The following is a 12,342-nucleotide window of genomic DNA, read 5'->3' as shown; positions in this document are numbered from 1 at the left end:
TAAACATCGGATTGTTTCTTTTTTGATTTTAAAATGTGGGAATCCTAGTTTCAATCCTTGTCGAGTTTTGTTCATCATTTTCACCTTGGATATCCGCTTTTTAACATCAGGTATTTGGTAACCGTGTTCTCACCAGATGAGTTGGCTTTCTTGGAGTATTCCAGTAAGCTGAACGTCGTTCTTTTGATGAATCTTCTAAACCTGAACGCTGTATTACAAATGTGGTCCTATCTTTGACTTGTATAAAGGATGAATAACTCCCTTTTAAATAATAAGGGGGTTATTTATCACTATGCAGCTTGCAGTTTATATTGGTTTTTATATTTTCTTTTATATTTTCATTTCGTATCATTACCTGTGATACGGGGTGTCGCTAAAAACCAATTATGGAGTCTTTGGCGGAACAATTGAGTTCGCTTGGTAATCCGGCTCCTTCTTTTGCAGATCCTGAAGATATCGAAGGTAGATATTAGCCACAGAGTAATAAGATATCTTTCTACTCTGTGATATTAGCATTACTGTTGAACGATTGCTTTTAAGGTATGGTGTTATAGGTAAACTGTGAAGATAATGCATCAAATGAGTGTATATAAATATATACGTTACGTTTGTATATACAGTGGATTCCGGTTATTTGGGCCACCGGTTAATCGGGGAAGCCGTTTATTTGGGGCAGATCTTAAAAAAAAACAGAAACCAGTCGAGAAAATAGCCAGGGTTTACTTCGCTTAATTGGGACAGCATGCCGTTTAATCGGGACAGGAGACCGCAGCACTGGAGATTACCCTACGATTGTCTCCGACGGTACCACGTGGTTTGGTCGAAATTCTGGAGGTCACAACCATAAAACAATAAAAGCAATTAGCAGTCACCTGTTTATTGGGCTTTTCTGTTAGTGAAATCTATTATAAACGGACAGTAAACTCGATCTTACTGAATTTGCGATAATACCGACAGCTGGAATTCTGTGGGTTGGTATGGTGAAATGTGTTTACACTTCCACGAAATCTTCAATCATAAAAAAATTAATTTTCAGGTCTTCTCTTCATTCGAATTTTTAAAGCTTTGTAACTCGTTACTCACTTGCGCGTATTGTGTTACTTGCAATTTGTGTGTGCCGCGTTCTTTGTTATTGATTGCTTATCATTTTACTGTTTTAAATTTACAGTATCTTTTTACAGTATATAATTTTATTCTTTATATAGAGCTACTAAGTAAACATCAATTATAGATCACCACAAAATTAAAAAGATACTGTAAACCTGATAATACTGTAAAATTTGATAGGATATTATGATGTGGTTACAAAGGAACTGGATGCAAAAAATAATTTTGATATCATATATTTGGATTTCAGGAAAGCTTTTGACACTGTTGTGCATGGAAGACTATTGTACAAATTGAGCAGAATGGTATTAAGGGTAAGTTGCTACAATTGATAAAAGGATGGTTAAGTGGGAGAAAACAGAGGGTGGTAATCAATGGGTGCTGCTCTTCTTGGACTAATGTTATTAGTGGAGTCCCACAGGGTTTGGTGTTAGGTCCACTGTTGTTTTGTATATTTATCAATGATATTGATGAAGGTATATCAGGCTTAATGTCGAAGTTTGCAGATGATACAAAGGTTGGCAGGGTTGTTAATGACAGTAATGGCAGTGTGCTACTGCAACAGGATCTAGATAATTTGGGCAGATGGGCTAAGAAGTGGCAACTGAAGTTTAACCTTGACAAATGCAAAGTACTGCATATGGGTAGAAGTAACCCCAGAGAAACATACCAACTGTGTGGTACTACACTTAAGGTGGTAGAAAATGAAAAAGACCTGGGAGTAATTGTGCAGTCAGATATGAAGTTTTCTGAGCAATGCAGACAGGCTGCCAGGGCAGGTCATGGGGTTTTGTCAATGATATATAGGAATTTTGCTAGCAGGGAAAAGGAGCTGATTATCCCTCTGTATAAGGCAATGGTCAGGCCACGCCTTGAGTACTGCGTACAGGTCTGGAGGCCTCATTTTAGGAAGGATGTAGATTTACTTGGGCGTGTACAGAGAAGGGCAACAAGATTGGTGAGGGGAATGAAGGGGTCCTCTTACCAAGAGAGGCTTAAGTTCTGCAAATTGCAGTGGCTGGAGACTAGGCACCTGCGCGGTGATCTGATTGAAGTGTATAAGGCTTTGAATGGGTTGAGCACGCTGAATTCTAATGGGATGCTTCCACTTGTTCAGATTACGAACCTAAGGGCCATAAATTCAAATTAAGAAAAGACAGATGTACGGAAATTTGCCTTTAGCCAGCGGGTGGTTAATTGCTGGAACAAACTTCCATCTGTCATTGTGGAAGTTGATAGGTTGAATAAATTTAAGGAGGAACTGGACAGGCATTTGGAGGGAATGGTGTGTTTTTTTTTTTTTGTTTTTTTTTGGCTGATGCTGCACATACACTTGCTTTCTTGCATCACATGCCACTACTACTGCTACTACCTTTTTATAATGAAATAAACATATAAATTAAAAAATAACAAGTTTAAGTAACTTAAACCCAAATTACGTGGCACCCTTGGAATGTTGTTGCGGCACCCTGGTTGAAAACCACTGGGCTAAGAGGTGGCAACTGGGTAGCAGTAGCCCCAGAGGAACGTACCAACTGTGTAGTACTACACTCAGGGAAGTGGGGCAAATGGGAAGATTTTTTTTTTTTTTTTTGGCTGATGCTGTATTAAGCTTGCTTTCTTGCATCATATGTTAATGTGATAATCACCTCATCGTCCCTTCTGGCAAAGTATTAGAAGTAATTGGTAGATAAAGATGGAAACTTTTTTTTTTTTTTTTTTTTTTTTTTAGATTGGTGTATAAGCTCTCATCCTTGTATCATGTTCTGCTACTAACCCCACCCCCTTCCCTGGAATTCCTAGCAAAATCCCTGAAGGACTCAAGGATAGAGACAATCAATAAGGCTTATCTCATAAAATCTCTCCTGTCATGCCTTGGGAAAGGTTTGAGACTATTATATTAGTTTTAGTCATGGCATTCCCAGCTATCGATTTTATTATTGGCAAAATAATTAGTTGAATTATAGAATATTTTTAAAGCAAAAATCACAGAAGCCATGCATTACATACCTTTAAGAAATTATTGCAGGAGGAGGAGGCCAAAATGGATGACTGTGGAGCTGGCTGGTCAATTAGAACAGCAAAAGATAGCATGGGACAGTTACGGAATGATGAAAAGTACTGAAGCCAACAACAAGTTGATCTGTAATAGTACCACAGATAAGGTCAGGGAGGCCAAGGTTGGGTATGAGAAAGCATTAGCTAAGAGAGCAAAGAATGGGGACAAGGAATTTTTCATGTATATGAATACAACAAAAAAGAAAGCTAATCAGATGAGACCCCTGTGCACTGGGTTTGAGAAAGTTTTATATAACCCAGCTGATGTAGCATACAAATTGAATAGGTACTTTGCTCACTGGCACAGACCCTTCATGATGGGAAGAGCCTGTGCCAGCGAGGCTGAGCATTAGTGAAATTAGTGATGTCGTAATTACAGGTTGCTTATTAGAAAAATTTTTGGACAAACATAAAGCAAGTAAGACTTCCGGAGTTGATGGCATATACCCCATATTTTTGAGGGAGATCACAAGGGAGTGATTTGAACCATTGAGGTTAATTATGAGGGCGGCAATGATTAAAAGTTTTAAGACATTTAGATAGATATGGCATTCTGAATGAACACAACATGGCTTTCTTAAGGGGAATTCATGCTTAACTAACTTAGTAGACTAGTTTGACTCAGTTACTCAAGAGCTTGATTTAGAGAATAATTTCAACATAGTTTATTTGGATTTTAGCAGAGCATTTGAATCAGTCCCTCATGGGAGGTTACTGTACAAGTTTGAACAGGTTGGGATTATTGGTAAGATTCTGTCCTGCAGCCACCCAGCTGCAGGGCAGAAGGCAGAGGGTTGTTATTAATGGATGTTCGGAGTGGGGTCCCTCAAGGATCAGTTCTTGAACCACTGTTGTTTCTCATTTTCATATATGACATTGACGAAGGGATAGAAGGTGTGATTTAAAAATTTGCAGATGTCGTAAAGATTGGCAGTCGTTAATAATCAATGTCCAGCAGCACTCCTTCGGGATGGCTTGAATAGACTTCACAGATGGTTAGAGAAGTGGCAGCTATGGTTTATTGCTGCTAAATGCAAGGTCTTACAATTGGGGAATAGTAACCCACAAATAAATTACACACTTGGTGTGGCTGAATTAAAAACAGTGGAGGAGGAAAGGAATCTGGGAGTTACAATATGGACAGATATGAAGTTTTCTGAATATTGTAAACAGGCAGCCAGGAAATCCTATGGTGTCCTATCAATGATTTATCGAATGCTATCCTGTACAGATAGGAAGGTCATAATCCACTGTATAAGGCAATTGTATGACCGCATTTGGAATACTGTGTTCAAGTATGGAGACCTCATCTGAAAAAAGAAATTGAACTTCTTGAAAGGGTCCAAAGACTGGCAAACTCAGATGGTGAGATTGGCAGAAGGATGATCATATGGGGAAAGGCTCCGATTATTTGGTTTACAGTGCTTGGCAACCAGACACCTCAGAGGTGACCTGATTGAGGTTTATAAGGCTCTGAGAGGGAGTAGTAAAATGAATGCAGGTGGAATTCTTTGGAAATTCTTTGTGGAATTCTTTGGGCTACAGAGGTGACCTAATTGAGGTTTATAAGTATCTGAGAGGGATTAGTAAAATGAATGCAGATGGAATTCTTATAAGGTATTCCAGAACTAGTGGTCATAAATTCAAATTACAGGGCCTGAGTTGTAAATTAGATTAGGAAATTTTCTTTTAGCCAGCGAGTTGTTGATTGATGGAATGAGTTGCCCTCACACATAGTTGAGGCTGACAGTTTGAATAAATTCAAAGCTTGCTGGATACTTACCTATGTGAGGAGGGAAGCATGTAATTTGTTTTCTTCTCTACTTGGTTGTTTTTTTTTTTTTTTTTGCCACTGTAGCAAAAGTATGTGACTTCCTTGCACTATATGGTGAATTCTATTACTACACTGGTGTGCAAAACTTAAGGACCAAAACTATTTCTAAAGGTTACACCCACAAATACGGTACTCATTATGGTACTACTCATACAGTACCATAAGGTACTCTTTACTGATGAGAGTAGATTCAGTCTCAGCAGCGATTCTGGACATCAGCTAATCTGGCGAGAGGTTGGCACATGGTATCACCCCACAAACATCACTGAAAGGGATTGATATGGCAGTCGAGGTGTTCTCTTTTGGGGAGGCTCTATCTTGGATGGACGTACACAACTCCAGATACTGGAAGGCTGTACTGTAACGGGTGCACACTACTGTACTGAGGTGATCCTTCCCCATGTGCATCTGTTCCAAGGTGCCATTGGCCCAAGTTCGTGTTTATGGATGATAACTCCACACCCCATCACACTGCAGCTGTGATATGCTTTTGGAAAGTGAGGACATTGTTTGTATTGATTTGCCTGCCCGTTCTGCCGATCCTAATCCCATTGAACACATATGGGACGCTCTGGGGAGACATCTAGTGACATGTCCACACTCACCAGAAAATGTTCACCAGCTGAAGATGGCACTGACAGAGGAATGGACGATGTTACCGCAAGAACTTATTAACAACATTATTCCATGGACTTATCAACAACATTATTCTAAGTATGGCAATGCAAAGCCTGCATCGACATTAGGGGTGGCCCTAATGTTGACCATCTCTTACCTAAACAAAGGGATGAGGTGGTTTCCTACTGAGGACCACCTCTTCCCTTTGTTCCATCTTTGGTTGTTGTTATTTGGTTTTTAGGAGCATTAGCAACTAAGGCCATATTGCTCCAGGAATATGCAGTGGTCATTCCCTGACTTTTCTGCATCCTTTGTATTTGGTGGTGACGGGCTCGAACCCCGGTCTAATCAAGAAGCTTGTGCTACGCACTGCTGCTCCTTCCCACCTGGCTAAGGAGGCGTCCCATCTTTGGTGGTGATGCATCTGTATCATGGCAGCCAGTGTTATGTTGGCATTTTTGAATAAAGTCTCTCTGTACCGTTTTGTTTCCGTTGTTGTGTCGCTGTTGTTTCCTTCATCATTTCTGTACGTCTCAAGGCTCCTTTGGTATGCTTTTCCCATATCCAGGCCACTCCTATGAGAAGCTACAGGCAAAAACCTGACTGGTCCTTAAATTTTGCATACCAGTGTATGACTAAATAGGAAATAACTTTACCAAATATTATAAAAAAATTTAAATTTCAAAAATTAGCTTAGAAAGTATTACTTGTTAAATTTGCCATTTAATTTACTTATTAAAAAGTAGTGACTTGTAGTGTCTAGCTAGTTCCACATTTAAAATTTTATTTTATTTTGCCATACATAATGAAATAAAATGTGGGATTTACTATATACTTAGCCTATCCATCACGTACCTTTGAAATTAAAAGTGACCATATGGGTGTACTGTACTTATGCCTGTCTTAATACTATTTCTGAAATGTCTAAAATTAAAAAAATATAACAATTCAGTTAATACAACAATAATTATAATACACTGATATACTTTTGAGAATATTCTATGCTACAATTTATACAACAATAATTATAATACACTGATATACTTTTGAGAATATTCTATGCTACAATTTATCAAAAAAAAAAATGCATCCACATTCTTCAAAAGAAAGGCTGAACAAATTAGAGGAGAAAGTATATAGAAAACAAAAAATAGTGCAGGAGAGTACCCTACTTGAAAAATTTTAACTTTGTATTTTCATCATTATTAATGAAGCATTAAATAAAATGAAATTATTTTATGCTTCATTTAATAATTTAATTATCATTTAATTATTTCATTTAAAACTAATGAAATAAAATTAATGTAAGCACGATAAGCACAGCATCAAGGCATCTATCATAAACAAGTGCCAGAGTAAAAAAAAAAAAAGTTACTTTTTTTTTGACTTAATAAACTGGTCCTTATTGTGACGAGGAAGAAATATTTTCTTGCTAATAGTATCATGCTTTGCCACAGTTAGCTTAGTAGAGGCATATGATGCGAGAAAGCAAGCTTATGCAGCATCAGCCAGAAAAAAAAAAAAAAAAAAAATGAAACCCTCCCATTTCACCCCCCCCATTCATTCCAAATTCCTGTCCAGCTCAGCCTTAAATCTATTTAGGCTATCAACTTCCACAACAAAAGATGGAAGTCTGTTCCACCAATCAACTACCCGCTGGCTAAAGGCAAATTTCCGCACATCTATTCTACACTTGTCTTTCCTCAATTTGATTCTGTGCCCCTCAGGTTCTTAATCTGAACAAGAGGAAGAATCCCATCAGCATTCAGCTTGCTCAACCCATTCAAGGCCTTATACACCTAAAACAGATCACCTCGCAGGTGCCTACTCTGCAGGCAATGCAATTTGCAGAACTTAAGCCTTTCTTGGTAAGAGCACCCCTTTGTTCCCCTCACCAATCTTGTTGCCCTTCTTTGTACTCGTTCTAGCAACTCTACATCCTTCCTAAAAAGAGGCCTCCAGACCTGTACACAGTACTCTAGATGTGGCCTGACCATTGCTTTGTATAATGGGATAATCGCCTCCCTGTCCCTGCTAGCAAAATTAATATATATATTTGACAAGGCTCCATGACCTGCTCTAGCAGCCTGTCTGCACTGCTCAGCAAACTTCATATTTGACTGCACAATTACCTCCAGGTCTTTTTCACTTTCCACTTCCCTGAGAGAAATGTACATTTCTCTTCGGTTATTTCTACCCATATGCAGTGCCTTGCATTTGTCAATGTTAAACTTCTGTTGCCACTTCTCAGCCCATTTTCCCAACTTATCTAGATCCAGTTGGAGTAGCATACTGTTGTTTAACAACCCCGCCAACCTTTGTATTATCTGCAAACTTGGATATTAAAACTGATATACTTTCATCAGTATCATTGATAAATATACAAAACAACAATGGGCCCAACACCAAACCCTTGGGGACTACACTAATAACATTTGTCCACGAAGAGCATGTCCATTGATTATCAATCTGTCGTCTCCCACTCAACCATCCCTTTATCCATTGTAGCAACTTACCCTTAATGCCATACTACTCCAGTTTGTACAGCAGTCTTCCATGCACAACAGTATCAAAAGCTTTCCTGAAATCAAAATATGTGAGAACAGAATTATTTTTTGCATCCAGTTCCTTTGTGATCGTAGTATCCAATCAAATTGGTCAGACAAGACTTCCCCTTAAACCCATGCTGTGTCTGAGCTATTACTGCTGTCTTGTCTAGGTGAACTTGAATCATCTCTTTAACCATTGACTCTATTATTTTCCCTGAATGGAAGTTGAATTAGCAGGTCTATAATTATTGGTTTCACCCTTTGAATCCCCTTTGTGAATTGGGGATACATTTGCACATCTCCAGTCTCTGGCGACCTCCCTGACTCTAAGGATGCTCTCATAATTATGGATAAGGGTTTGCTTACTTCCCTTGCTGCCTCCTTCATTATAACTGGATAGATTCCATCTGCCCCAGGTGCCTTTATTTTATTTTTAACTTCAACAATTTCTCCTCCACTTTGCTGTCAGTTATTACAAAATCACTTAGCCTGTTCCTAGAGTTTGATAAACTTCTGGCATTCCCCATCTTGAATAACTCCTCATATGTGAATGTAGATGCAAAATACTCATTCAGTTTATGAGCTACTTGAGCAGGATCATCAATAGTTGAACCATCTATGTTAAGTGGACCAATCTGATTCACCCCCCCTTCCTTCTAGAGGAAGTGATATCATAAGTATAGAACTTTTTGCTGTTTTTTTTTGCGTCCTTTGCAGATGATTTCTCGTAATCTGCCTTCACCTGCCTAACCTCCTTTGTGACTTGATTACAGACTAGCTTCTATCTTCCATAGGCTTCTGTGTCGTCTGATTAATTTAAATGCATCCTGTGCATTTTTTTTTCTCTGCCATGAGCCTCATTAATTCATCCGACATCCATTTAGGCCTGAACCTTGAACAGTATTTCTTAGTTGGTATGATAAGCCTAGTAGCCTCCAAGATTAAGTCCCTGAAGGCTTCCCATTTAAAATTCACCGTTGGTAACATCATCAGTTGATTCCACTGTATAGAATTTAAAAACTAGCTGAGACCACTGTAGTCACCTTTACAAAAACCCTTCCCTTTACCCTTGATGGTAGTTACATGTTTAAGTAAATCCCACATCAGTACACTGTGATCACTGTCACCTAGTGGTTCCTTTATCTGCAAATTCTTAATGCATGAATAATCACTGCTGATAATCAGATCAAGGGTATTACTCACTCTGGTTGCCCCTCGAACATGTTGGTGTAGAAAACAACCTTCAATAAATCAACAAAACTCTTGCTAGGGTGCGAAGTGACCAATCCACAAGTTCCAGTCAATATATGGAAAGTTAAAGTCCCCATTACAAGACATTTTGATTTACTGGCCCATTCTATTTCTCTACAGAACTATTGTTCTCATCAGAGTCATTAGGCCTATAACATACTCCTACTCTCATTTGGCCTTTCCCAGTGTTTATGTCACATAGTGTGCATAGTATTAGGGTCAGGCGCCACCTGTGGTTTCCCACATCTGCGCCATATGTTCGCTGTGAAGGAATACAGTACTACTGTAAATGCCAGAAAAGTGTTGTGTGTTGTATATGACATATTGCGTTAGGTTCTGTTGTGTGTCCTGGCATTTGGCCGCAGGGCCCCTAGTGGGACTCCACGTTGCCTGCACACACCACTAGGAGGTAGCCAGTCTGCCCATTATTCTCTGGCTTGTCTCTGGACGGAGACAAAAAAAAAAAAAAAAAAAAAAAAAAAAGGTAGATTCGGGGAAGTACATAGTGTACGCAAGAAAGGAGGGTATAGCTAGAAATATGGAGGATGTAGGCGAAGGTATCCTCCAGGTTATCAATGGAGCAATAAACGCCATCAGTTAAAAGGGGAACCCGGGAAGGACGATAAATAAGACAGCAAGAGAGCCGTGTGCAAGTTGCCACTGAGGAATGAGGTGGTCCATACGCCGGTTGATCCTATCCAGGTTAAGATCGGTTGGCCAGTTAGGTTAGGATCAGATGTTTGGGTTGTTCCTATTTTGTGTTGTCGATAGGGTGCTCCGTCTTGTGAAGAGGGCTTGTGCAAACTTGGTAAACTCATAGCAGTAGTTTTCTTCTGTGATGAATAAGTGTTCATTTCCTTGAGGGTTATCTTGTATACGGGTAAACAGGATGCTGTGGAGGTCCTCATAGTGTTGACAGGTATATACTAGATGGTTCCAGTCTTCTGTTTCACCACATGCACAGTAGGGGTTGTCAATGATTCCCATGGATGTTAATTTATGGTTTATTGATCCGTGTCCAGTAATGAGGTAGGTGGTATAAAGACCAGGAGAAAACCAAGTTGGAGATTTAGGAAATACGACATTCACATATGGTATAAATTTCTTGGTGATTGGGCCCTTGTCGGTAGCAGTCCATCTGTCCTGCCAGGTCTGAAGTAGTAGGATGGCAATTTTTTTCTTTTCCTGCCTGATTTCATTCAGGTTATTGATGGAGTGTCCAAGGATAGTTGCTGGTATACCCCTGGATAGACAGTAGTGGAGGTCCCTTCGAATAACCTCCAGATCAAGCGGAAGGACGCCCGCAAGAACCTGAAGGGCTGGGTTGCTAACTGTGCAGCATGCCCTTGTAATAGTAAGAAGGATGGTGCGCTGGATGGTTCCCAGTTTGTTTGTTGTTGTAAAGAGTTGCCCTGCGAAACCAGACCCCTGATCCATACGTTATGAAGGGAAGGAAGATTGATTTGTACAGAATCTTAAGGGTGCGTCGGTTCAATCCCCAATCGCGACGACTCGCCAGTGCGATGAGAGCAGCGTGGAGGTGTGCAAGATGCAGAGAGAAAGTGAGCTTAGGGTCAAGTACTATTCCCAGTAGTTTTAACGTAGAAACTAGCTTGACGGTTTGGCCTTGAAGTTTGATAGTGGGGTTTCTAGTAGGTTGCAGTGATCCCTTCAGGAGAATGGATTGTGTCTTTTGGGGTGAGAGTCTTAGTTTGTGTAGGGCTGCCCAGTTCTGAAGGATTTGAAGTACCTGGTTTATGTCACATCAAACTGACTCACAGTTGCACTGTCCACCTGTGTCAACTAGATGCTTGTTTGTTATTTGATTTTTAGGAGCATTAGCAACTAAGGCCATATTGCTCTGGGATATGCGATGGTCATTCCCTGACCTTTCCGCATCCTCCATATTTGGTGGTGACGGGCTCGAACTCCGGTCAACTGGATGTGCTTCGTTAGATTTAGTGTTTCTTAACTAACAGCATAACCTCTCCTCCCTTCCTACCCTGTCTGTCCTTTCTGTACACATTGTACTCCCCCAATTTCAATTCTGCAGTGCTTATATCTATCTGGCGCCTCCATAGCCAGGTGGGAAGGAGCAGCAGTGCGTAGCACACGCTTCTTGATTAGACCGGGGTTCGAGCCCGTCACCACCAAATACGGAGCATGCGGAAAGGTCAGGGAATGACCACCGCACCGGAGCAATATGGCCTTAGTTGCTAATGCTCCTTAGTTACCTGTGTTAGGGGTAACTTACTCTTAGTTACCCCTAACACAGCCCATATATTTACTTGTTCCATGATTACTCCCAGCAGCTCTTGAAGCCCCCCAGCAACTTTCTTTCTAGGCTGCTGCTCATTTTAATAGAAGCAGTGCAAGAATCACTTTTGTCTCTGCCTGCAGCCACTGTTAACCTTTTAGTCTGTGTTGGCACCCCCAATCTAGCAGTTTTTCGACCCACCTAACACTACCTCGAAAGCATCAGCAAATATTCTCGCACCCTTTCTATATAAGTGTATCCCATCCCTGTAGAAGCAGTCTCCCCTGTTAGCATGCGCAGACCATGCTGAAAAAAATTCTACCCCATGAGCCTTGCACAATCTGTCCAGGGCCAAATTGATTGACAAGGCTCTCATCATATACTCTCTCCTATTGGATCTGTGCAGGATTGCAGGCACTTTCAAATTTAACTCTAACTCGCAACTTTTTTTCCAGAATTGACCTGTACTTGTTAAGTAAATCTGCAGATATCTTACTCTTAAGGTCATTAGTGCCAATGTGTATAGCAATATCACCTTTTGTGCCCTTAAAAGATATCTGCCCTACAACGTCACATCTTTTGCACCTGGCAGACATACCCTGGTCCTGTTCCACCTATCCTTTTTGCAAAACATATTCCCCGTCTCCCCGGCAATAGAATCACCGATA

The 12,342-nt window shown here is 40.2% G+C and overlaps 1 protein-coding gene across 1 annotated transcript in view; it reads left to right on the top strand.

Moving 5' to 3' along the window:
* Positions 1 to 369: 369 nt before the first annotated feature.
* Positions 370 to 12,342, top strand: part of LOC150075021 (protein AATF-like) — a 179,754-nt gene continuing 167,781 nt past the window's right edge. The window contains exon 1 of the mRNA XM_090389045.1: positions 370 to 462. Within this exon, the coding sequence (XP_090245171.1) occupies positions 387 to 462 (76 nt within the window). The 5' untranslated portion in view covers positions 370 to 386. The remainder of the gene's footprint in view (positions 463 to 12,342) is intronic.

The sequence above is a fragment of the Mastigoproctus giganteus genome, chromosome 14, assembly GCF_048544385.1.
Source record: "Mastigoproctus giganteus isolate SK-2022 chromosome 14, ASM4854438v1, whole genome shotgun sequence".
Taxonomy (NCBI): domain Eukaryota; kingdom Metazoa; phylum Arthropoda; class Arachnida; order Uropygi; family Thelyphonidae; genus Mastigoproctus; species Mastigoproctus giganteus.
The sequence above is the reverse complement of the archived record's forward strand: the minus strand, read 5'-3'. Positions and strand labels throughout refer to the sequence as shown.